Below are 27,580 nucleotides of genomic sequence, written 5' to 3'. Positions count from 1 at the left end.
TTTACAATACTGGCATAATGTTACATTTTTGGGAGAATACCCAAATGGTGAAGAAGAAATGCATGTTGCCTGAGCTCCAACTTGCTACACTTTTTAATAATCTGTTTTTTCCTTTCCACCATGGCATTTGCCATTCCTTCTCATGCATCACATCACTTAAAACCAATGCAAAAAATTTAACTATGTTTTCTCCACCAGTTTGAGAAATATAAATCTATCCCCGCTTGGGTTCCAGTATGGTTCTTGGAGCTTACAAATGGTGAGAAACAAGCACACCAAATGGCAGCCCTCTTGAGTTACACATCCAGATTAAGTCATTTACCTGCATTGCTGCACATTTATGAATTATCATGAAAACTGAAAAGGGGGGAAGGGAGGCTTAGACTGTGTTGCCGGTCAAGTAGCAATCGGATAGACTGACTTGACATGATAGGCTTCCAGGCATCCCTAAGCATGTCTACTGCCTGTTAGCCTTCACCGTACCCATGTAGGCGTGATGACCGATAACGGACCAGCATGACCTGCAGCAACCTGCAAGAGACCTACAGCATCAAGGCTGCTGCTGCAGCAGAGAGAGCAGCAGCTGCTTGTTTTTAGCCCTCCTCTCCATTTGGGCTGAGCGGCATTGATGGGTAGACTGGAGGTAGCAGACATTAAGCGTTCTAACCCACAAGGTCCATGCATGCAGCTGGCACTGGGAACAGATCCCACAGTCAAAAGCACACACACAGTCTCAGCCTTTCTTTTGTTCCTCACAACCACCAGCTCTGCTGCATTTCAAACCTATGTGGCATCTTTTTGTTGATAATGACTAAGGTCTTTGGTAACGTACGTACCACCACCTAATGACAACATGGTTGCGCTGTACAAACAATACGGTGCACCATGGCGCACGTTAGAACAATAGTGTCAAAATATTTTTACGCTATTGTGGCCCTTTGCTGCCCTAGTGTCAACATTTTTTAGGCTAGTGCAGCGAAGTGCACGAAGGCCCATTGATTACAACGGGTGCGTCACTTTAACGCCTGCATTGAGTAGGCATTAAAAATGACGCCAAAAATGGAGCAGTGACATCTTGAAGATTTCACTGCACCATTTTTGTGGGCTTTCTAACGACGGCATGGACCCCCCCCCTTGCATACATTATGCCTGACGCAGGCATAATGTGGCGCAAGGGCTCGCAAAGTGGTGCAGTGCATGCATTGTGCCACTTTGTTGATGTGGCACTGTGAAAATTGTCTCCTTGATCCACATTAGCACAAAAAAATGATGCTAATGTGGCACAAGGAGGCCCTCGGGCCTTGTAAATCTGGCCCAAAGTATGTAAGCCGTTTAAACAAAATATTTCATATCTAAACTCTCCTATCCACTTTACCCTCAGACTCACATACCAGACATGCAACAAAATGCCCATTCAAATGCCTGGCAATCAAGCTGTCACTCAAAGGGGGGCCACAGGGACAGCGTGCAGTGCCCAATGGTGGGGCCATGAATCGTGGAAGTTCACTTGGCTACAGAGCTCCAACTGAGGGACTAAAGGGGCTTCTGGTGCCCTTCCAAGGAATCTCCATAAGATAAAGAAGGTATTGAAAAGTTCCTTTTAAAGGTTAAATTTCAAGCCACGGTTCATTGTTAGAGTGCAACAGATCCAGTACATGGGCGCTGATGGACAAGACATAAGTGGAGACAAGAAACTAAGGGCCGTATTTATACTCTGGTTGCGCCGAATTTGCGTCGTTTTTTTCGACGCAAATTCGACGCTAAACTAACGCCAACTAACGCCATATTTATACTATGGCGTTAGACGCTTCCGGCGCCAAAGTGCCCGGAGTGTGCGTCATTTTTTAGCGTGAACCCCTTCCTTGCGTTAATGATATGCAAGGGAGGCGTTCCCGTCTTAAAAAATGACTCCCAGGCCTTTACGTGGTATTTATACTCCCGGGCAAAAATGACGCCCGGGAGTGGGCGTGGCCAAAAACGGCGCATTTGCGCCGCTTTTTAACGCCTGGGTCAGGCATGGCGTTAAGGGACAAGTGGGCTCAAAATGAGCCCAGAGTGCCCTCCCCTGCCCCCAGGGACCCCCCCTGCCACCCTTGCCCACCCCAGGAGGACACCCAAGGACGGAGGGACCCATCCCATGGACATTAAGGTAAGTTCAGGTAAGTATTTTTTTTTTTTTTTTTGTGGCATAGGGGGGCCTGATTTGTGCCCCCCTACATGCCACTATGCCCAATGACCATGCCCAGGGGACAGAAGTCCCCTGGGCATGGCCATTGGGCAAGGGGGCATGACTCCTATCTTTACAATGATAGGAGTCATGTTGATGGGGGATGGGCGTCGAAAATAAATGGCGCAAGTCGGGTTACGATGATTTTTTCGACGTAACCTGACTTGCCCCATTTTAAGACGCCCATGCGCCATTTTCCCCCTACACCGGCGCTGCCTGGTGTACGTGGTTTTTCTCGCGCACACCAGGCAGCGCCGGTCTGCTTGCGCCGGCTAACGCCATTCAATAAATACGGCGCCCGCATGGCGCTTCAGAATGGCGTTAGCCGGCGCAAAACTTTTTGACGCTAAACTGCGTTAGCGCAGTTTAGCGTCAAAAAGTATAAATATGGGCCTAAATTATCAAGGGCTGATAGCTTTGGAATCTGATTGTAATTGGTCTCTGGTTGCACAGTCAATGGAATTTTGTCTTGTTATCTAACCAACTTCCCCAGTCCAGAAGATGGAATCAAAGTTCTTCGAGACTGGCAGCCAGGGCATGTGTGGTCATGCACCACTACATGGCTGTTGTTGAGATATAAAAAAGTATATGAGAAGGTGGCAATGCTGCGGACATAAATGCTTATCTACCAACTCCGCGCAACAAGGAAGGTGCAAAAAAAGTAAGAGTGCATAGGGCAGCAGTGACTGTTAAAAACAGAGAGTAAATATGGAAGAGAAGAGAAAAAAACAATGTGAGGACAGGGATTGGGTTGGATTGTGAGAGGAAAGGCCACAACATGAAAGAGGGTTACAGGTGATTCCCATGTGCTGCATGTTATAAGAAATATGTAAAACAGTGCGGCGGTGTGGGCTTGAAATGTCCCCTGTGCAACAACAGGACAATGAAAAGTAGAGTGGTCCATCCATGGGATGCTGTGTGCGTAATATAGACTATATTAGTTGTGCTGTGGTACAAGCCACTAGGTTGCAATTAAGAGAGTAGGAGTTAATCCGAAGAGGAAGACAGTGAAACACCAGGCGTTTTGGGAGTACAGGCCCTTGGAATAATAGGTATAGACCTGGAGACAGATGATAAAGGTGTGAGGCAATGCTCAAGAGATGAAGGATGTAAAATAAAGGATGGGAAATTATGCTGAGGAGGAGGTCCATGGGTACATCAGGAGGATGGACACCATATATTGGGAGAGACATCTCATGGACCTGGTGATGCATGCGTTCGGGGGTAGATCTGGCAGATGCCAGTGACTGGTGTTACTGATACAGGAGACATGGTCCATGAAGGTTATCATGTCAAAGGATGTTTCTTTTATTTAAGAGCTTGTGTAATGTCTGTCACCTGAGAGCTTACTTTGAAAACAGCTTAACAAATGTGGGCATTTTGTTAAATTATCCAAAAGTACAGACACAATTATGTTCCTAGTAGAAAATCTGAATGTTGCATTATCCTCCACGCTGACTTTAAAAGCACCAGCCTTTGTATCTCTATATAGGGCAAAATGTAACATGAGTACAACATGGTGTTTACACCTTCTTTATGGACAGACGTTTGTCATTTTTCTTTTAAATTAGTCACAAACAAGCCTCTCATCATATTGCTGACCTAAGTTTACTTGTAGACAGGAAAAGATATAGGACTCCAAAAAGTCTTATTTATTGTTTATTTAATGATAAATACATAAAAAGGCTTATTATCCAGGATAAAGTACATTCAGGTTATTATTCATATTATTATTACCATTAACAAAATGGCTCTGCCTTTAACTATTCCAGATTGCAGTACTGCACAACACCGGGTCCTGACTGGCTGGAAGGCAGCACTGATTTTTCAGACTACTGTGCTATACTTACAGACTACTTTCAATTCCTCTCCCACCTACCCATTAATCCTTCCCTCACATCCCATCACCTATGCTTCCCCAACACCAAGACCTCCACATCCTTTCCAACCTCCCTGGACTTCCAAGGCCTCGTCTCACCTTGTCTCGCTTCCTCCTTGCCAGATACGATCTTAGAGTGATAATATGGAATACAGATGAGGTAATCCTTGAAGACGATGATTACTTCACAGGAGAAAAGTCTAGTGACATTTTTGTCAGGGGGTACGTACAAGTGTGAAAACTTGTGTTGCGGGTGTGCTTCTTTGTAGCGGTGTTGCTCGCGGGCACCAGTCCTCCATAGCTGTTGTTGTTGTTTTCCGTGTTGTGTGTGAATAACAGAATTTTGCTTTTTTGTGCCTCTTTTTGTTTCCTTTTTTTGTCTTTCTCCCCTTGTGGTTCTTGTCGTGCTATTGCTGTCTAGTTTTGAGCTGCGTATTATTATTTGGAACACTGACGAAGTGATTCTAGAAGATGATGCTTTCATGACAGGCGAGAAGATGTCTGACATCTATGTCAAGGGGTAACAATGACTGTCGTGCACTGCCTGTTCCCCTGTTTCCCTCCACCCCACCACCTAACCACCTCCCTCAGTCCTTCATCTCCATCTACGTCCTTTTTCCTATCCTCCCTTCACCCATCCCTGTGCGGGATCATGTCCAAAACCACTGTCCTCGTCACTGCTTGTGTCACTGAACTGCACTGCTCTGCACCCCAAAACTGTTCCGCTCCCATTTCTAGCTGGCTGATGCGTTGACATGTGGTGGTGCTGTTGGGCTCGTTACCAAATGAAATTGCTCTTCAGTCTTTGAGGGAAAAGAGAAGAAATCAGTGAGTTTACAAGACATTTGGGAGGGCCACCATAACCAAAGAATTCTACAGATGCCAGGGACACATTTACACTGCGGGGTTCAACACAAGGAAACCCAATAGTTTAGGGTGACATTATTATCGAACTGGTGTGACTGTCCATCAGTCACAGACATAGAGATGTATCTGTATCTATTTACAACTTCTTAGCTAATGTTGTCACACCATAACACAAAAACATTAATCAAAACGTTTTAAAAGCTAATTCAAGAAATTAGGATAAAACTTGTTGATGTTTTTGTTTTAGACGGAGACATGGGAAACCACTTTTTTTAATCAAGCCATACACTCAGACCACCAGTTGGCCAAATGCTGATTTCTTTTGGTGCAGAAGATACATTATGATACCTCTTGACTTATGAGAAGGTCTGTTCTATATGAGGCAGATTATGTCATGTGATACTACCTAGTATGTCATGTGATGTATCCCCTGTGACTCTGGTTGGAAAAATAGCACGTCAAATCACACAGACAAAACATCAGGTTTCTTCAAATTAATAGAGATTGTACCAACCTGCATCTAGACTGCAGTATTTTACAGACACTGATGTATCAGATGTTTAGATAATGCTACCCCTGGAATTGCACTGACGTTCATGGTGTGGGTGAAGTTATTCTCCTGGGAAAGGACCAGTGTGTATGTTCCAAAATTCTATGTACCATCCACAGACTTAGCAGGCCCTTGTGGGAGCAACTGAGCCCACTAAACATGTCTTCAATGGAATGGCAAACAATTGTTGTTAGCCCACAATAGCATTTTTATTTGGTAGCAAGCATGAGGTCAATGGCTTGACTACCTGTACAATGTGTTTTTCTATCTCTGACATGGTTATGAAGGATATGTCAATAAACTTTGAGATCAATAACATTTCTTCTAATTTCTTGAATACCCTAGGACACAATAAGTTGTAAACTCATTGGTTTCTGTAGGTGAAGCTCGTGTGCCACTAAATCTGTCCTAAGGCACCTGTGACTACTTTGTAGTGCCACAGATCTCTAGTCTTTGCCACCCACCCATTTAAGTAGATCTGTTCAATTTACTATGCCAACCGTGTCCGGGGAGTCTTTTGAAACAGCAAGGAAAGGTCCTGGAACACAATTCTAAATTGGCAGGAACCATTGGAACCCTCAGCACTGAAGAGGTGTTTCATGCCCCAGCACCATCGCACAACCCAGCCAGCTAGAAATGCCCTTGGAGGAGGAGTTGACTGCACACAGTGTGCTTCATGTGTTTGCACCATTGCCATCCCTGCAAGGGAACGCCCTTTGGTGGGGAGGTGGGAGGCAGGGAGAGCTGGGAATGGAGGTATTCACTTTTCTTCTGCCCGGCTCTCACACAGGTAAGTGTTACTTTGTTGTTCATGTAACTGCACTGCACCTGGAAATGAATGCATCACCCGAGCACTCTGCATGTCGCTGTGAGGAGCACCATCTCTGTTATATGTGGTTATTTTTTTTCTCCGTCTATCATTAGAAATTCCCGTCTCCTACTTGATGGCACTTGCTCAGTCAGGCTGGAGTGGGATGTTATCCTTCCTTAACTGTTTCCTTTTCCGAGAGTGAATTGCTTTGGTATCCTCAAAACAAATGGGACTCTAGGATTGAATCTACATCTAAAAAAGCTTACAGATTTACCTTGTCTATTTGACGAAACATAGAGTATTTGCAATTGCCTCAAATTATGGTTAGTGGATATGTTCTGGGATATCTGTGAATATGCAGCTGCACATCTTACACACCGATTAATTTACTTGAACCCGCTTTGGTTCACTTGCAGAGATGGTGCGAGCAAATGTCCACCCAGTATGTCAGATATCCATGAAAGCATCCTCAAACATGTGCCAGAGTAAAGATACCACACTGCACAGTTATGTATTGCACTGAACAGGTCTTCCGTTTAATGATATATCAGGCTTAGGAAACTGATCATCTTGTGCACATTTGTGATCTATGTAATTTGGTGGTTTTGTAGGAATGCCTCTTTCAGATACGCAGCAGCCGCAGCCAAGTGCACATTTTGTAATGGACCCGACCTTTGAGATTACCTGAGCAAATGCCTCTTTTGGTGTATCATATTCTAACAAACTGTACACCTGTGCATTCATGTGATGTAACTGTAATTTGTTGAGATGCTGCCTATCTCACTATGCCTGTGGACACTCTTGAGAGGACAGACATTGTGGTGGAGTCAATACCACCAAAGGCACAAGCCAATGAGGTAAAAGAGCAAAACAGCTCAGTAATGTCCATTGGAAAACTAAATTATCTTACTTTAATGTCCAGGTGGTATTTGTGATAAAGAACTGTAGTCATAACTCATAGATAATAATCCATTTTAGGATTTTCTCCCTTAAATTACTACTAGTCTTTTATCATCAAATATTATACAGCTCAGTAGCTATTTCTCTGCAATTAATCTTTCTAAATGATTCTAAAACATCTCCAACAAGCATGTCTTTGTTGCACTCACCTTGCCATTGTCAGGTGAATCCATTTTCTCCAATCATCAGCCATGTTCTAACCTTTCAGATATAAAATGGTGATCTAAGCTGTATGAGGATGCCCATTGGATTGCTATAAAGTTGCAGTATAGCTTTCCAATACCTCAGGGTATCCTTACTGCCAACAAATATTTTAAGTCATTAGTTTCAAAATACATTCTTAAGACTCTTGTACAAGACCCAGAAAGTCAGTTACACAACCTGTCCCACTATACCCAGAACCACACTCCAACTGAAGTATGTTGAGCAATTTCTTAATTCTCATGCTTGCTTTAGCAAGAAGGTATGTAAATAGATACTTTCTATTAATCTCTACTAATTAAGATCTAGTAATCTTAACCTTCAGTTAGACTCAGATTAGAATAGTGACAGCACTCTACCAGCTTTAACAACTGCAGACCTCCAGGTATTCAAGTCAACACTGGCCTACTCCTAAGTGTTTGCAGTGTATAAGAACATAGTGCTGAGGCAGGTTCTCTCGAGCAAGGTCAACTTTTCCTGATGAATGTAGCAACAGCTCTTTGTGAAGTAACCTCTTTTGACTGGCTAATATGTGCAAGGCGGCTGGCCTACAGCCAATCAGATGTTAAACATTGTATGGTTGACACTGGATAGTTTTGTGATTTAAATGAAGCCCAGCTCATTAGATGTTAAATACAGTATCGCTGTGGATGACAAAACTGTTGTTGATTTCTAAAACTGAGCTGAAGAGTAAAATACCATGTGAAGAAAGGCCTGACTGAGACAACGAAAGATTCAGATGTGGCAGTAAGAGAGTTCTACAGAGAAAGATGTCTTCTGGGGGCCATTGTCTGAGGGCCTCTCAGCTTTCTCCGACAGAGTTCGCCTGTACACCCAAGTCTCTGTCACACTAGGGAGCAAGAGTTTATTTCTAATAGGAGAAGGCATCAGAGCAGATCATAAATATCCAAGACTCGAGTTCCCCATGTGTAGTCCATGTCAGGATGCCCTGTGATACTTGTAACCTTTTCTCAGCTATCAGCTGAGGTGATGCTTGCACATCCAGAGTTTGCCTCTGAGAGCGTTCATGCTTGTCCTAGTGAGTTTGAGTGAATGAGGCTAATGCCAGCATCTTTGCAGGACCTTACAGGGAGCCGCTGCAACTCTCATGTGGTACTTCAGGCACATGCAGTTTCACATGTGCTCACATGGATGTAAGACAGGAGTTATATTTTCCAACTGCCCCTAGTTCCCAAGATAGTACCTGATAATGTGAAAAAGGGAACAATTACACATTTATAGACTTTTTCTGATTCCTCATCTTCCAATACTTTCATTGTTTAGCTATGCCCAACTCTGCCAGACCTATCTCTTCAACATGACAGTCGGTTCTCTAACAGAATGGAAATCAAAGGAAAGTAGAAATGTTAAACCTGTGTTAATTATTAAGAGGCTACAGTTTTTTAAATATGTCACTATGGGTGACTTCAATGACAAACAGCAGTTTATGTATTCAACAAAATATGTGTATGTAGGGTGTAATTCACCTATTGCACATCACCAGCAAGACAAAGAAGGTTTGAGTTTACACCCAAATTGTAGCAAAGTGGTAATCTGCTGTTTAACCCGAAGAGCTCAACATTGCTGTTTTACTCAGTTGTAAAGTCAATCAGCGACTCCAATATTGTTTCCTTAACAGATCTCATAGAAAGTGGTGTAGTTTAAGCCTACATTAATTCAAGGAAACTGCAACACCATAATTGTTTCACAAAACTCTTTGGGTTTTGTAAGCTATTTAAAGTTGGCAAAAAATTGTGAGCATTTTGAATATTTCTGGTTACCAAAATTGATACCTTTCGGATTGGCAAAAGTCATTGGTAGATAGGAAACTGCCCAGGAGTGAAACTAAACTTGTGAGGACCTGTGAACAAGGTGCATCTTCCAGGCATAGTGGGAAATAGTGCAGCTCTCCTAAGCACAGCTAACCTGCATCCTGAGTGAATATTTGCTTTTCCTCTGACTTTGCTTTCCCACCTTAGGTGGCTGAAGGGCCAGCAGGAGGACAAGCAGGACACAGACGTCCATTACCACTCCCTCACCGGTGAAGGAAACTTCAACTGGAGGTTCCTATTTCCGTTTGACTATCTAATGGCCGAGGAAAAGATTGTCATCTCCAAGAAGGAGTCCATGTTCTCCTGGGATGAGACTGAATACAAAATCCCAGCACGCCTCACCCTACAAGTCTGGGACGCTGACCACTTCTCTGCAGATGACTTCCTTGGTAGGCATGTGTGTGTGTGTGTGACCAACAAATATATGACCATCAAAACACTGATATAGTATTCCTATTAATAAATGATGTGTAGGAACTAAAACCATGTGCCTCAATCTACAATTATATTTAGGGGCTTCAGAGGCACAGGAGGCTGACACAATATGGACTAGAAGAGGTGCAGATCTCCCTGATGAATGTATGAAAATAAAATTATAGAGTGCTGCAGCAACCTCAAGGGGTATCAGACGTTAGGAAACACCATTAGTATAGGAAAACTTCCCGGATAACACAGGCACAAAAAGTCACTTACGCCTAATTTGGGATTTGTGGGAAGTAGAAATAAGGCCCTTACGGTATTAGGAGCCCAATCAAGAAAGCAAGGGGAGTCACTGACACCGGAAGTTGTAAAAGGTTGCTGTCTCTAGCGGTTAGCAAATTCATCCCAGCAACGTGTCTGTTTGTAGCACTCTTAAATGCTTGGCAATTTAGTATTTCAGCAGCGAGAGCAATATGAAGAGGGGATTTGATTATCAGTCCAACTATATTGAATGTGTCTTCAGAGAGAGTGATAAAGAGAATGAGGCCTCCTAGTAGGTCAGGGAAGTGATGGGATGCAGTTATCACTAATCTTGGCTCCAGCCATCGAGAGCTACAAGATAATGAACACTAATTGCTTTACTTTGGTAATGGCAATGGATGTTTCTGGTAGAATGGTGTGTGGATAAAGAGCAAGATTTTCCTTTCTGATTTCAGACACAGCTGGTTGGTTTTGGAGCCATAGGACTGAGGAAGCTTCTGCACATCTATGCTTCAACAAAGGATAGGTTGTTTTTGTTGGATGTCTATTAGTTCACATGGTTGATGATTTGTACGTAGAGTCAAATCGTTGGTATGGAAACTGTTGGACTTGGCCCTTTTTGCAGGGTCATCCCCAATCTTTTTGTCTCCTTCCTCCTATTTTTTCTGACCTCTGTTTGTTGGCTTTAGGACTCTGGGCTCTTTACCACTGCTAACCAGTGCTAAAGTTCATATGCCCTCTGTGTAAATTCTATTGTTGATTGGTTTATCCATGATTGGCATATTTGATTTCCTAGTAAGTCCCTAGTAAAGAGCACTAGAGGTGCCCAGGGCCTGCAAGTCAAATGCTACTAGTGGGCCTGCAGCACCTATTGTGCCACCCACACAAGCAGCCCTGGAAACATAGCTCAGACCTGCCACTGCAGTGTCTGTGTGTGCAGTCTTGCACTGCCAATTCGACCTGGAAAGTGTACCCACTTGCCAGGCCCAAACCTTCCCTTTTTATACCTGTAAGGCACCCCTACGGTAGGCCCTAGGTAGCCCCATGGACAGGGTGCAGTGTATGTTAAAGGTGGGACATGTACTTATGTGTTTTACATGTAATGACACTGAAATACTGCCAAATTCGGTTTTCACTATTGCAATACCTATCTCTATCATAGGTTAACATGGGGGCTGCCTTTAAATATTAGTAAAGGCCAGATTCCCTTTGAGAGCAAATAGAAATATGGAGTTTGGGGGTCTCTGAGCTCACAATTTAAAAATACATCTTTTAGTGAAGTTGGTTTTTAGATTGTGAGTTTGAAAATGCCACTTTTAAAAAATAGGCATTTTCTTGCTTAAACCATTCTGTGACTCTACCTGTTTGTGGATTCCCTGTCTGGGTCAGTTTGACAGTTGGGCTGTTTGCACCTCTCTCTAGACAGTGACACAAAGGGGGCTGGGGTGTAGCTCGCATATCCTGATGAGCCATCTGTGCTGGGAGGGAGGGGAGCAGTGGTCACTCACACCGGGCTGTGCCTGCCCTCACACAATACCGTCTCCAACCCCCTGGTGTGTGGCTGGGGCCTGGCCTGGACAAGAAAGGATCTTACAAACACTTGAGACTTTACTCTGAAGTTTGCCAACTCCAAAGGCAGAAAGGTGTATAAGTATTGGACCCAAAACCCCTACAAATCAGATCATTTCAAGGATTCATGAGGAACCTCTCTCTGTAGAACTGCTGAGAAGTGCTGCCCTGACCTGTGACTGTGCTGTGTTGGGCTATCCTGCAGTTGCTGCTTCTGCCTGTGCAAGGGGATAGAGATTGGACTTTGCATTTCTGTGTGAGAGGTATCTGTAAGGGCTTGGAGTAGAGCTTGCCTCCTGTTTTGAAGCCTCAGGTACAGCAAAGTCTTCACTAACCAGTTCTGAGTCTGCATGCTGTGGACTCTAGTTTGTCAGAGGGTGCCATTCCAGTTCCTGGGCCCCTGAAAGTGAATTTCTGGAGAAAAACCAGTCTAGCGACGCCGGACGACACCATGCGACTTTGCAAAGGACGCCGCTGCCTGGAACCATGACGCCACCTGCCCTGAGGCCTTGGACCTTGCTGAAGCGTGACAAATTCGACTACCCTGTAGTCTGACACCACTACCCGGAACTGCGACACTGCCTGCCCAAATGCCGTGGACCTTGCAAAAGTGCGACGACCATGTAGGCTTCGCGTTGCTGCAGCTGCTGATCCCGCCCGAGTGTCCTAAGTCTAACGTCCGTGACAACCTACGCCATTGAAGCGCCTGCGTCCATGTGACGTTATCACGACCCCGCGATGCCGCCCTACAGCATCGTGACTTCGCTGTACTTTGTACCTGCCGGAACCAAGGGACCGACTTCGCATCTGACGCCGCTTCACCTCCACCACCCTATAGTAAGGACCCGATGCCGCTGCGCAACGCCTCTACCCTTCTGCCCTGTGGCACCGGAACCGACGCTGCATTGGATCCAGCGACGCTTCACTCCTCAGCTCCATGCACCGGCCAGTTTTCTACTTGTTTACAAAGGTACTTTACCTGGGGATCGAACGGCTCTGTAAACGGCGCCATTGGCGTCACACTGTAGGAAACGCCTCCGTCACGCCGCCGCGTAATACCAACTTTCAGTAAGTGTGCCTCAAGGCACTGTTTTCATGCTTTTAAGTGCTAAATTCATATTTCTAACTGTATATTGTGGATCTTTGTCGTATTTGGTCCTGCTTATTTAGATAAATTAAATAAATATTTTTCTAAACCTGTGTTGTGTCATTTTGTAGTGGTTCACTGTATTACTGTGTGTGTTAGTACAAATACTTAACACATTGTCTCTGAAGTTAAGCTTGCCTGCTTTGCCAAGCTACCAAAGGGGTTTGCGGGGATTAACTGAGTGTGATTCTCCTATACCCTGACTAGAGTGAGGGTCCTTGCTTGGACAGGGTGTAACCTGGCTGCCAACCAAAGACCCCATTTCTAAGAGGAACATTCTAAATATATAGAGAACCTTGGGCCATATGTACGAAAGCTTTTTCCCATAGACACAGAATGGGTAAAATCCTTTCGTACATCTGGCCCCTTATCACCACCAGCAATGTTTGAAGGTTCAATTTGAAGTTGATTCTCATGGTGTTTTCCAAATGTCACAGTAACAAGGGCAAAGCCAATGCTAGGTACACTTTGCCCTTATTTCTACTTCTCATTTCTAACCACTTGGACTTTAAGAAGTTGTCAAATACCTTTCTTTTTTAGACTCATTGTTTCACCAGTTGGTAGGCAGTGTAGGCAGTGTTGCGTTTCAGGATTTCAAATTTCAAATTTGAACCACTCTATTTAGGTCTATTTCTTTTTATTTACGTATTTATTACAAGTTGCACTGCCAATGAAGAACAGCTGGGATTTTTAAGTCGAGGCAGGAACAGTAAGCATTTACTAATCTACCTAAATGAGAGGGAAATCCAGAGTTTCAAGGGACAATGACAGAAACCGTATAGCCCTCTCTGGAGGACTGTAAGGTGTCTAAGGTGAGGGGGTGGGCTGAGGCACCACCAGCAGGCCATGGCCAACTAATCTAAGGATGAGACTTGGGACATACCATGCCATCTTCTCCTCAAGGTAACATGTGACCAAGCAACGTAAGCACTAATGGATCTGGCATATGAAGCCAAAAGGCATTGTGAGGTCTGTCTGTTATCTATTACTTACCAGTGTTTCCTGAGACTAAATATAAGGCACACAGCAGTGTTCAGAACATTCCACAGTTATTTGAACACATAGGATAGGATTCTCTGATATCCAAACAACATTGCTTTAGGGCTTCTATAACCATTAGTTGTAACTCTGTAGTGATGTATAAAATGAGCCATTGAAGTTACTAGTGTAAGAAAAATTGTTGAACTATAGCACCCATCTGTAATTTTGTTCTAAGGTTTGCATCCCAGATGATGCTTTTTTTCAGTTCTATGGAGAATGAGATTTGACAGCCAATGAATAAAGAGTGGTTTGGAAGGGTAAAGGATTTCTCGATAGGTGGTGTACCTGAAACAACATGTCCTCTGTTTTGGTGACAATAAGATTTCAGACCACGTTATGTTGGTATGTGGGCATCGGTAGTGTGCAAACCGGGCTAGAGGCAAAAGAGCACTGAGAAGGGCTAGCAGCTGAGATCCACGATCCTTTAAAATGTGGGAGTGAATACTACATTGGTCAGTAGAGGGAGAGGAACATCCTAAGGTATGAAGATGTATTCTTTGACGAGGTGGCACTATAGCTGTTTTAGGAATAGGAGAAAGTTGTGGAATTGTTGATGGTCAAAGGCATGTTCATGTAAATTACGACCATGGGTGGGTAGCTAGAAGGGCTTGTTTCCAGTTTTTTTTTCTTTCTTACATTTCTCCATCTTCAGCTTGGCAATGACCTGACTGTGGGTGTTTCGGGTTCCACCAAAAACGGTTAGTTTCTCAGCCAGATAGGCGCGGGTGCAATTAATTGTGGCCTTGTAGATAATGCAGTTGATCTCGAAGATGATGGAGGACATCCAGGTGGGGGGACGTCTAGTGGAATTCCATGAGGCAGTGGGTGATGTGATCTAATTTTTCAGGCCCTTGATGAGTTGTGCCATGGCATGTAGAATGCTTTGCACACGGGCACTGTGGAGTCAAAGAGCATGTCAAGCAAGGAATTGCTTTCATCTGGGAGTGAGAGTATGAGGACTTGAATGGGTTTGTAGTGGAATAATCTTTAGTTGTTTCCAGTGCATGGCTTTTACACCAGGGTGTGAAGAAAAGAAAGGCCCTAAATAAAAAGGGCACTACTCACAACGTTATTTTATCACAAGTGTGACTTTCTCCCAAAACTCCACTGTAAGTTATAGTTAAGTGGCAACCAAGACACAACAGCTAACAAAAAAAGCTTTCTCAAATAGCAGAAAAGTTAAAAAGTCACAAACTACCCCAGCCATGCTCTGAGCTGGTGGTAGCAAATGTATCACATGGTGAAAAACGAATGTTGTGAATGTCCCATTGTTGGGCCAAGAGCTTTCCATTTTAGACCCACTCTGTGTTAATTGTGCTGGCAGTCAGGTACCTTTGGGATTTCATATATATTCCATGGTTTTTAGTTTTAGTCACAGAAGGTGGAGTGCACATGTATAGGAGGTAAGTTGCAAAAATATAAAATGTATATAAATAAAAGTAGCGATATTGTAAGAATACAACAATTGTATCAAAGTATAGTAGAGGAAGGATTTCCGTTTAATTTATCTTCATCCAATTTGACATACAATCATACTTCATGGAACAGCCAACATGTGTTTCATCCTTAGAATGATGGGACTTCTTCAGGACCACAGATCACTAGACCTGCATGTGGTGTAAATAAACTTAAACACAGAGATATAGATGTGCTTGACTTCCAGTCCCAAGAAACAAATAGTGCTCTCCTATGAAAGAACAAATATCACAAATATTTACTTTGGTTGTAATGTAGCAGGTAGAACCAGGTATCATACAACTATGGGCGTGCAAGTTACGACCCTTGATAAGCCAGTGTTCGGGTTAGTGTGTTGGGATGTGCGGTTTGCAGGAGCCATACCACTGCTGGTTTTTTTGTACTGGTCTAGGTCTATGTTGTTTTTTATTTTGATTGGTGGCACATGGTGCACAGGCCTATAGCAGGCCGCTCAGGAGAAGACGTAGGGTAGGATCCAAATTACCTTTCATTTAGTTCTCCTTGAACTAGGGATCCATTAGACTATTCAAAAAGGAATATGTAAAGCAGCAGCCATACAGTTCAATCTACTAGCAATGCTGAAGTAGTACAAAATTCCCAAAAGTGGCCTTTTTCCAGCAGGTAAAGTGATATTTTGTCTGACTAAAACACTATGAAACTCTCCTGCTACTGAGACACGCCACAGGAGTCTGAATGTTGTTCCATGTGTTGAGTATGTGAATTAATATGCCTTAGTGTATGATAGCAATAGTTGATTTATTTTTTGTTGACAATTCCAGATAGTCATATCACCAACAATCTAGGCAGGAATTAATTTACTTGAACGGGTTTTGGATCAAACGCAGAGATGGTGTGAGCAAATGTCCACCCGGTACTTCAGATACCACAAATGCATCCTCAAACATGTGCCAGAGTAAATATACAACACTGCTCAGTTATGTAATGCATCAAACAAGTCTCCTGTTTAATAACATATTAGGCTTATAAAACTGATCATCTAGGGCACATTTGTGATCTATGTAATTTGTTACTCTTTTGAGAATGGCTGTTTCAGAAATGCATGAGCAGCACTTAGCAGTTGGCTGTGGATGTCTAACGGCACAGATCACTTCATATAGGATTTAGATCAGGCCATGAAGTTACTTCATCCACTTACTACATTTTACAGTGTCCCTGTTTTAACAGGTGCTATTGAACTGGACTTAAACCGGTTCCCTCGTGGGGCGAAAACGGCGAAACAGTGCAGCATTGAGATGCTAACAAGTGAAGTGGAACTGCCAACGGTCTCCATCTTCAAGCAGAAGAGGGTGAAGGGCTGGTGGCCTTTTGTGGCCAGGAATGAGAATGATGAACTTGAGCTCACGGTAAGAAGGTGTGATCTTGGAGGTGGTTTCTCTCATCAACAACATCTTTTCCAAACTGGCCTATCAGCACCCATAGGAAAGTTAAGAAGGATATACTTAGAATTTTAGGGGCTGCCTGTAGCTATTCTCATGATATTGTTTTGACTTCAGCAAAACTGGATTGTATAATAGATATTTCTGGAAGATTAATCTAAAACAAATAGATAAAAGAAGAAATTGAACATATTGGAACATGTTGATCCATACTTAGTAAAACTGACTTCTTTCATGAACAAAAAATTGGGCAGCAAATTGTGATTTGTTCTATCCATAACAACCACTGGCAGTCTCTCAATGGCGGGTAAAAGACCCTCACTCCACTCCCTTTAACAACAGAAGTTCTAATGTGCAATGGGTGTTGGTAAAGGGAGTGGCTGGCAGCAAGCTTTCAGACTTGGCTCCCATTACCAGCAGCAGCTGAATAAAACTGGCACTGCTGCAGCATTGTTGTGGGTTTGAGGAAGGGTGTGGTCTTGTTAAAGGAGTTAGAAAATTTGTGAAGTAGAAGTTCTCCTGGAAGGGATATGGAGGTTGACGTGTAGAATGTTTTCAAGTTATGCAACCCAGATCAGACTCCATGCTTGTTTCTAAGAAAGAAATAACCATGTAGGAGGAGGGGTCCTTCAAATGTACAGTAGTGAACTTTACAGCACCAGAGAGAGAAGGCAGACGTAAACAAGGAGGAATTAAACATTTTATATGAATATGATGACACACTGTGTCAAAAATGCAAGGAATGTCCCAAAAGGTGATAATGGCAAAAGTACCAAATTATTGGATTTTTGACATAGAGGGAATTATGGCAAACAGTTTAGTCTACCATGTGAGCTGTTTGAGGTCAATAAATGCTCATCATTGCCATTGGAGCTGCTCATATACTGCCTTTCTCAACTGTAGAATGAATTATCAGACTGTTTATTGGAGGGGTACTGGGTAACAAAGCATTGTTCTGTCACCTGCAGGGTAAAGTGGAGGCCGAACTCCACCTGCTCACCGCAGAAGAAGCGGAGAAAAGTCCTGCAGGGCTCGGGAGGAACGAACCAGATCCGTTGGAGAAGCCAAAGTAAGTATCTCACCTGTTTCACCCAGCACTGCCCTCTCCATGCTGAAGAAGTAGAGATTAAGGGCCTGATTTATACTTTTTTTTGCATCGCATTTGCATCATTTTGTGATGCAAAAGCGGCGCAAACTTACAAAATGTAATTGAATTTTGTAAGTTTGCGCTGCTTCTGCGTAAAAAAATGACTCAAATGTGGCACAAAAAAAGTATAGATCAGGGCCCTAAGAATGCAGCAGCCCATGCAAGCCACTGTGAATAGCAGTCCAGGGAGAACTTAAAACACAGTAGCGTCTGGCAGAGGGTTCTGGTATGATGGAAGCTACACAGGTTGACAATGACAGGTAGAGTCTAGTGGATGCTTTAGGGTCTTAATATCACCACATTTGTATCACGCTTACAAAACAACAAATGAACAACATGGGGCCTGGGCTACTAACCCCAGGAGGCAGGAGGGAGGCAGTGACATTCATTCTCATCACTCACCTGTCTTGTGCCCTGTATCCATCTTAAGTCCCTGAAAAAAAAAAAAATACTACATTAGATGCTGTCCTTTTACCAGTCAAATGGAAAGCTAGAGACTGGTGTGACAGTGTACATAGACACACACACGCCCCAACCCCCATCCAAATACTCAAAAAGCAACCCAAAGCAACCTTTTAAGAAACCCAAGTAGTTATTATCACTGCACACTTTTGCATGATTGTGAGAAGCATTATAAAGGTGCAGGCATGATTGGGACACTAACTCCATTTTCACTGGGAGGTACTGAGCTAACAGACTACCAACGTACTTGTAGGTTTCAGGGTAACATTCAATAAATACTACGAAATAATTAACTGTACAACCAAGGACTGAAATATGTGTGATGTTACACTCACCTTGATGCCAGCTAGTGAGGATGAAAAGGCTATTTATTTAGGTAAATAAGTGTGAAATATTGCCTAGTAGCTAATATCTTCATGCACAGGGTGTACACAAGAGCATGTAACTTTAAGAGTCAGCTTAGTTATCTAATTAGGGTCTGTCTCCTGTTCTCAACCTCCAGGCAAGCCAAATCATCTTCTAGTGAATGGAGCATGTGGCAAGAAAGGAAGCAAGATTGATAAGACAAAGTAAATGGAAAAGATAAAAGAGTGGTTGTGCTCTAGACAAATGCAATAGGAGCACCATGTATTTTCTCCTCTGACAGCCAGAGGAAGGAAGGGTTGGTCAATGAGCCATAACTTCTGCCCAAATAAGATGTCAACACTGATGATCTTTACCCACATTTTGAGAAATTGCACCACACTAGATTTTCCGTAATACACGATTGTGTAGCACTGTTAATAAACAATGTCATGATACACAAGAAATCTAATAATCAATCTCCAGATGTGTGCATACATAAAAACAAAAGCAAAAATGTCAAGAGTGGATGCATTAAAAAGTTGAACAAAATCTTAACGTATGCCCATAACACAAGCACAGTCTCTATAACTGAAAAAGAAGCAAGCATGCTAGAACTAACAGAACAGGATGCAGGCAGAAAAGCTGTCAAAAATAGTATGCGCATTGAAATACACTTTCCAATGCTGACTGGGATGAAATGCTGGACTCGATCAAACTTGAACAGCACATTGGTGCACAGACTGTAATGGCATCACCATGCAGGTGAGATACGCTGCAGACTTTGTCTGCATTGGGGTTGAAGAGAAGATAGGCTGAGACAGACTCTAGAAAGAGCTCTTGAACTCAACAAGGCCCTGAACCCCCAGCTCTAGGTCCAAGCCACAGGCAGTGGTCTATAACGAGGGAGAGGGCCCATAAAAATGGTATAGCTTGAGGCCGATGAGTTATAAGGCTATTAGAATATTCCACAGACTGAGGGAAGAATGTTCAAAATTAAAAAGAGACAAAGAAAAATATTGGAACATTGAAGCAGAAGGCTTATACCAGCCATTATTAGCCCTGAGCAACTTCATTGTCTTCAACAGAGCTCACAAAATTCAAATTTTCTAATATATGGCACAAACCAGGAGCACCACATTCATGGAAGGCACCCACATTTCTCCATACATTGGGTCTCACAGACCCAGGCAAAAGCTGGTCCTTGAAGGTCGTGGAAACCTGCATATGACCCTGTAGCATCTGGATAAGCTGGTCCAGCACTGACCTAGCTACTTTCCCTCTGAACCCTCCTTAGTCCTTGTAAAACCACATAGGTGGCTTTTCCTGATTGAAAGTATTATACAGATCTCTTCCCAGGACAAATGCAGACTTAAGTCTATGTACCATGTCACAATAAGTGATTTTGGAATGAGGTCCTGAATGATGAGTGGAAAGTCCTAAACAATGGTGAACCTCTATATCCACATTCTTAAGCATTTGGTTCGACACAAATTGCTTCCTTTGTGTTATTTGAAGTCTTTTTGCTCCGTCCACCACATACTCTAGCTTTCACATCTCAGTATCTTTGACTTGTCCTTTTTCATACACATGCCCAATTTTCTGACGGTCTCACTCCTCTCAACCAAGTCTCAAATTAAACTTCCTTCAATGTTGGTATGAAATAGGTCTTATTATTAGGCAAATATTTTGGGATTAAATGGTTTATTTCTGGGCTTACCAGTGGCACCGCTGAAGTTTTTCTTCCATCATGGATTGTAATTAATCTCTTCTAGGTTCATACTTTATGCATTACCCTATGGGTCTGGGCTTGTTTAATCTCAATTCAATGTTTGTCCAGCATTTTGCCATTTCATCAGCAGATCACTTTAAATTACATTTCTATGTAATAGTTCTATATCTACCAGACCACTGTTGAGCTTAGCTGGATATCCTTGGAGATCCTTGGTTGCTTGTTATCCCATCCAAAAGAATCAATTTGTTTTTAATGTTTGAAAGTGATTTTAGACAGTGAAAATGGTAGGGCCTAAAGAGTACAAGAATAACCTAAGGTGGAGGGCCATTTTAACACTGCAGTATCTATTCTCTGGCTGTAAACGAGTCTAGTATGAAGAAACCCAACAAGGTCCGATGAGAAAGTGCTCCTTACATAGGCATTCTGCATTGGAAAACCTATCAGTGGTCTCAACTAGTGGCCTTCACAGAGCTGCCAGATCTATGTTCAACCTAAAAGACATTCACCATGTGTGCCCCTGTTAACAGAATAATACTTTCAAAAAGCCAACCAATTAGCTTCACTGTTTGCATATCCAAAAGAAAGATTTGAAAAAGAAAGCAGAAAGCAAACGTTAGGTGCACCAGTTATGGCAGATATACTTCTTACAATGGATAAACAAATATTTAACTGGTATGTGTAGAGTTGCTTCACGTTATAATGTTCCACTGCCCACTGGGTTTTGCACTTACATTTTGCAGTCTATGGGAACTCTCTCATATCCCTGTCTAACATACCACTCACTCCAAAGTATACTACCTTATATATCCCACCAAGGCCTCATTCATGGAATAAAATCTACAGATGTACAAAATGCAATCGGCACAGAAAATGCACTTCGGAATCATGTCATTGGTATGAAGTGCCAGATAATTCCATCTGTCAAATGCCACATCAAAGCACTTTCTTTAACCAAATGCTCATTTTCTATAGTTGAAATAATGCACATCCTTGAATCTTATATATCAAATATACAACCAGTAAGACTCAGAGTTCCACAATGCTCCATACTTTCTCCCTAACCATTCAACTTATAGATAGAACATCTTACATCAATACCACAGCATCTATTTACCTCCACAATACTTTCATGATACTCAACTTTACTTTCATACCTCAGACCCCACTAACATTACAAAACTCAAAATCTTCCCATAGAAACTAATCGACTAGCTATATTTTCTCTCTCTAAAAATGAACCCATCTAAAATCGAATTCATCCTCTTCTTCTCTAATGACTCTCTGCCTCTATGACAACAAGCATTTGCAATGCAATGGGTCTCACGTTTGCTTGAGTTAGAGCTATTAGCATTGTAAATTCCTAACTGGACATTTCTTGCCACATAAATTGAAAATGAAAAGTAAAACAGTTGACATAAGCGAGCCGATTCAAAGCACCTCGGGCGCCATGAGCGTGAGCGCGAGGAGAGACACAAAAGGAAAAATAAGCTTGCTCGCAGCCAAACATATCGGCAATCGTGCAACTATCCATGTAACATGGTTTATGTCCAAGGCGGTAACAAAACTGCCCCAGGGAGGGACAAAAGTAAAGCATTTACCAGTGATAGCAAAGGATTTTTGAAAGGCAGGCCCATGAACAAGTGATCATGATGGGTGTGCTGTGGACGTGGTTAAAAGCCCACATAGATACCAACACATCAGAAAAGCAGCGCTTGCGTGTTGCTATGCTCAACCTAATTATGGTTCAGCGCACAACATACTCTTGGCATTGTCCTGTCCCTCGTTCTGCAGTTGAAATCTCTTGCTTCGTCACCGATCAACACCTAAATCCAAATGATCACATTGCTGAATAAACCAAAACTGACCCCTATCAACTACATCTGCTCATGAAACTAAAGCCTTGGATCCCTCACTCAGACTCCAGATTTACAATTAAGTTTCCTCTTCACACTCAGCTAGATGGAGGTAACACAGTGCTAGCAGACCTTTGTAAACTCACTACTACTCCTCTCACAGCTTTATATCATGCTGCTTCCAGGCTCATCACAGGTGCCAGGGAATCTGACCTTATCACACCCATCCAGAAACAGCTCTACTGGCATCCTCTTAAGGAAAAGGTCTGCTTCAGGATGGCAAGGGCATCCTACAATTAAACACACAGAAGCGTACCCTCCCATTAGAAGGAGAAACCAAAAATCAAGAAAAAAACATCCACTTTGGAACTCTATTCCTGACCACGTAGGTTGTAACCAGGAGCAATTAGCTTTCTGAAAAGATCTAAACCTCACTTCTTCAAACTGTACTTCCCTGACCAAAGATTAGTATTAATTTTTGCTGTTTTGTTCCAATATATCTTTCTTCTTATGTTTTTCGCCAATGTTGTTATGTGTAAAATGCTAATATAATCGATATTATCCTCAGCATGTTAAATATTGCTGCACTACCCTGTGGCTAGGTAGCACTATGTACATACCTTTAAAAAAGATAATATAGACACACTCCCTATTTGACCTAATGCACACCCTGCATATTTAGTGTATTACACATACTGACTATTCTGGTTATTAGACTTTCCTGCCTATATAACCTTATGCAACTACTCCCAGCTCACATACAGACTGGTTTTCCCCATATGTGTGAAAACGTGCGTAAGTTCTTCTAAATTCTTTTTCTAGCAGAACCAAGAGTTATTTAACCCACACTATGATGTAATTTTGGATCATCAGGGTTCATGAGAGGTCTCTCTCCCTTACGCATCTACCAATGCACTAACTCATCCAACCACTAATTCTCATACTTACCCACACATCATACATCATAACCACACACACAAGCTAGCCAATCAATGAAGAAACTCACTCACTTAGACAACGTAGGCAACCTATTTGGTTTGCCTATGTTTGTTTCCTTTATTGTCTGTTTCTTTAATTGTCTGTTTCTGGGAACATTACATTTTTGCCAACATTTTTGCTTCTGTATTACCAATCCAGTCATTAAACACCACCTTATGAGTTCTCTTTATCTGTAGCTGTACAGGAAGGTTCTGTTCAGTGAACAGTTCTCTCTTAGGGCCCTGAGCTCTGTGTCACATGCGGTCTTTAAAGTTCCTGCTTTTCACAGGACCACCATGGGAGATACACCCTTTAGCCATCAGGCACCCTCCTGTGGATGTACTTCTCTATAAACCTCAGATGTATTGCTGAACATCGCCAATTTCCTAAAGACATTAAAACTTGTCTTGTCCACTTGTTGGGACTGTTTATGTCCACATAGCACCATGAGTGCATATTAATGGAGAAAGTTGCAACTTACAAATCCCATGTAACAACATCATATTTCATGTTATATTATGCGTATTTCTAAAGCACATCCGCAAGGGTTTACTGGCGCTGGACAGGTGTGTGCGCCTAGCTCTGCCTCTGGTAGGTTGGTTAATTGAAAAGCCAGGTCTTCAGCTTCTTGCAGAATTCAAAAAGAGGGGAAGAGGCTCTGATGTGGAGTGAGAGGCTGTTCCATACATAATAACATGACATGTCCCATTGTAACAACTCACTGCAGTCGTAAAATGAAATGACTGACTTACACCTAACCATTGGTAACATTGTGACTTTGTAGCCAGAGGCCAACAAAATGCAAATTAGTATTGAGTTCCATATGTATCTCAATCACTGAAAAGAGTTTGAAAGTAAAATGGGTAGTGCATTAGCATTCCACTAAACTGGCCAGCCGTGCCTCATTAACCACTCCACATTACCTCACAATTAGTTGTAGATTAACATTTTTGTTATAGAACCGTTGAACAGGATAAGTGCTCAAAATGGAGAGGTGCTCAGATAGATAGGTAGATAGATAGATAGATAGATAGATAGATAGATAGATAGATAGATAGATAGATAGATAGATAGATAGATAGATAGATAGATAGATAGATAGATAGATAGATAGATAGATAGACAATGTTTGGGTTTTTATTGAATAGTTTAATTTGAAGTATTTTTAATGAGAGGGAGCACAAAACATCAGCATTTCTATGAATTAGGTGTTCTGTCACTTATTTCCATTCACATTGTTTCCTCTCTCCCTTTTTGTTTTCTGTACTGTCTGTCTTCTCTGTCTCCACTTCCCACCTCTCCTGCCCCTGCTCTAAATCTTTACTCCCAAGTCGGCCAGATACCAGCTTCATTTGGTTTCTCAACCCACTGAAGTCCATCCGCTACTTCATCTGGCACACTTACCGCTGGCTGATCCTGAAAATACTCATCCTCATCCTCCTCCTGCTTATGGTCGGCCTCTTCCTTTACTCTATGCCGGGCTACCTGGTTAAGAAGATCCTGGGTGCCTGAGACATCCGGCTTCATTGATGGTACTGTCCTTCTATTTCCTCACATTTCATTCCTGTCCTTCAAGGGTAGAACCTCTCTCATTGCAGCTTCTGCTGCCTTTGTATGCTCCTAGATGGTCACAAGCTCACACCTTCGGTGGCTGACGACTGCAACTTTGGCAAACTGTGAAACTGACAAACACATGTGTAAAGTGTTACCCCACAAGCACACAAAGTGCTGTGAGTGCTATGTACAATCTTCCCTCACAGTCTATGAAATATATATCTAATACAACACCAGGTACTCAACTATTAGGAGTAAAACACCAGTTAATAAGGAGATTGCAAAATCTTGGTGTTCCATGACCCGCCAAAGGTACTTAACAGGGGGCCACTGCATGATCACTGAACTTGCTATGAGCTGTAGCGAGAAATGGGGTAGACCAGTTTATTTGCTGTAAGTGGGGTTTGAAATCTCAAAGGAGAAAAATAGGTGACACGGGGTGGAAGAAATGATCTTCAAGGGAGTTGAGGTTGTCAAACAATTGATCGAGAGGCTCAGGTGGGTTGGTCACAAGGTTCAGATGGATAAGAAGTGATAAATGATGAAGAAGAATATTTAGTAAAGGACAAGAGAATGCAGAAGAGTGGAACTAAAAAAAAAGCAGAAGAGGGGAAGAGCAATAGGAGACAGAGAGGAGTGCTATGGAAGAATTACCAGTACAGGAAGTGTGTGTGATTGAGGTGCCAGAGGTAGTAAGACCAGCAAGGTTACTATCATCAGAAGAAAGGATCCAGGGTTCTGCAAAACAGAGAAATTGGAGGTTTAGTACAAAATAGAGGCCAGGTGTAGCCAAGGAGTAGGGGTAGGAGGTAGAATCAGGGAAGTATGGGGGTTAATGAGGCATTAATGCAGGGGGGCAGGAGGAGCATTGTGGGAAGGTGAGTTAGCCTTAAATTCATCTGATTTATGTGACCAAACCTAAGAGGATTCAAATGGTTATCTTATTTGAAAACAACAGAAGTAGATAAAAAGTAGAAATATAGTAGCATTGAGTTAGGAGGAGGGTGAATAATGGCCCATTGGTCTAAAAGATGTAGTCCTTAAGGTTGTGACCTTTATGAGGGTGCCCAGGCCTGGTTCTTGGGTGGTTTTCACTGTGTATTGCATGCTCGGTAGACTTAAAACCCCGACGAGCAAGGAATGATCCTTCTTTAGTCAAGAACCTTGTATTGTGTTGGCTCTTGGCTCATAATACCTGCATGACTCCATGATTCTCTTAGACTAGTTCTCTTCCAAGATCATTTCCCCTAGGTTTCAGTAACAAAAGACTCTATTCCATTTAGCTAGGGGGTTAAATTTTGCATTTGTCAATCTCATGTAATGGCCACCATGAATATTTGGATCACTTGCTACAGTTTTGGACCTGAAATGTTTTTTCCAGTTTTTTAAGAAGTGTGTTCAGATATTCATGACCGGCAGCACAGCAACACTATCCAGGAACACACATCCACTACAAAGACCTGTGAGACCACATAGCAAATAAGACAAAGGGAAGGCTGTGTCAGTAGTTTGGAGTAATCTGTTGCTTATCTTGTTCTTGTCCATTTTGTGGGAATAAACTATTTGTGAAAGATGGACATTCTAAGTGGGCCTCACACAATGTGACACACACGAGACCCCCCTCTTCCATATCATCAGAGGAACTTCAATCAATGTCACTATTAAGTGTGGAATTGAGTGCAGATGCTTCAACTCACAGCACCTGAACCTTCTTATAAATGTTGATACTCTTCCATAAAAATTAACAAAAACGTGTGCTTGCCACATGCCCCCACACCAGACCATTAGTGGCACTGCAGGCACACTTTGGCATCACTAAGAGTGCTAACATTCAGCTTTTGTAATACAGAATGCGGTCACTCAGTGGCACACTCAGGGCATCACTCAGGTAGTGTTGATCTATGAAAATGAGGGGAGGTCATGGTGGCATGAGGAAATGCATTGAGGATGATACAGTTAACATGCGCCACACAGGTGGTAGGACGCACGCAGTGCACCCATTAATGAGTCCCTTAAGAAGGGAGCACCAATACAGAGTCTGGTGCCTTTAAAACTGGAGGATGGTTCAGCCCATGCCAAACACTGTAGGGGGAAAGGGCTGTGCTGGCAGTATCTATATGCTTGGTTGCAGGATAACAAGGTTTTTGAGCGTTCCTTTAAAGGTTCTACAAGGGTGGGTGCAATTTGAGATCACATCAAACTTTGTGGGGCATTCAAAGGGACATTCCAGGTGGTGCATGAAGACAGACACTCAGCAGCTACTCCATGTCTGTCAAGTGTGCACTCCTCTGTGCACACACTAACTTGTGCAGTCGCGCATTCATAGAGAACACCATTGTTCTGTTAATCACACACACTGCGTATCGAGCATCTCGGAGCTCAAATTTAGACTATGTACCCAATTGCTATTAGAGACTCATGGCCTGATTTAGAACTCAGCAGACGGGCTACTCTGTCACAGTGGTGACAGATATCCGTCCATCAAAATCTAAATCCCATAGAATATAATGGGATTTTGATTTTGGCAGTTGGGATATCTGTCCCCGTTGTGACGGATGAACCCCTCCGCCGAGCTCTAAATCAGGCCTGCAGAGGTGCAGTACTGAGTGTCTGTACACAAAAAAGGTAACGCCATGTTAAAAGATTGTTTAAATTACAATTCAGCACCTAAATGCCCAAACAGAACTTCCATACTTTATAGGTCAAACATCACTGCATGAGGCAAAGAGCATTATTGTACTACATGAGCCAAATAACAACTCAATAGTTTATGTTCTACACTTCCACACTTTTGGGCCAAACAGTATTTATACAAGTCTTTGCCCAAACAGCACTTTAACCCTCCATTAGTCAAAACCAACCTCTAATTGT

At 42.6% G+C, this 27,580-nt stretch overlaps 1 protein-coding gene across 11 annotated transcripts in view; it reads left to right on the top strand.

Annotated features, from left to right (window-relative positions):
- Positions 1 to 27,580, top strand: part of OTOF (otoferlin) — an 875,032-nt gene that overhangs the window by 835,360 nt on the left and 12,092 nt on the right. For 4 of the 11 annotated variants that reach the window (XM_069233687.1, XM_069233691.1, XM_069233692.1 and 1 more), the window contains 4 exons: positions 4,230 to 4,328; positions 9,475 to 9,716; positions 16,427 to 16,605; positions 17,607 to 17,707. In XM_069233687.1, coding sequence (XP_069089788.1) covers positions 4,230 to 4,328; positions 9,475 to 9,716; positions 16,427 to 16,605; positions 17,607 to 17,707 — 621 coding nt within the window. Of the gene's footprint in view, positions 1 to 4,229; positions 4,329 to 4,527; positions 4,627 to 9,474; positions 9,717 to 16,426; positions 16,606 to 17,606; positions 17,708 to 24,486; positions 24,688 to 27,580 lie in introns of all 11 variants that reach the window. The other 7 variants (XM_069233686.1, XM_069233681.1, XM_069233690.1 and 4 more) reach the window with 3 other exon arrangements.

The sequence above is a fragment of the Pleurodeles waltl genome, chromosome 5 (genome assembly GCF_031143425.1).
Source record: "Pleurodeles waltl isolate 20211129_DDA chromosome 5, aPleWal1.hap1.20221129, whole genome shotgun sequence".
NCBI classification, from domain to species: Eukaryota; Metazoa; Chordata; class Amphibia; order Caudata; family Salamandridae; genus Pleurodeles; species Pleurodeles waltl.
This window is presented reverse-complemented; position numbering and strand designations above follow the sequence as displayed.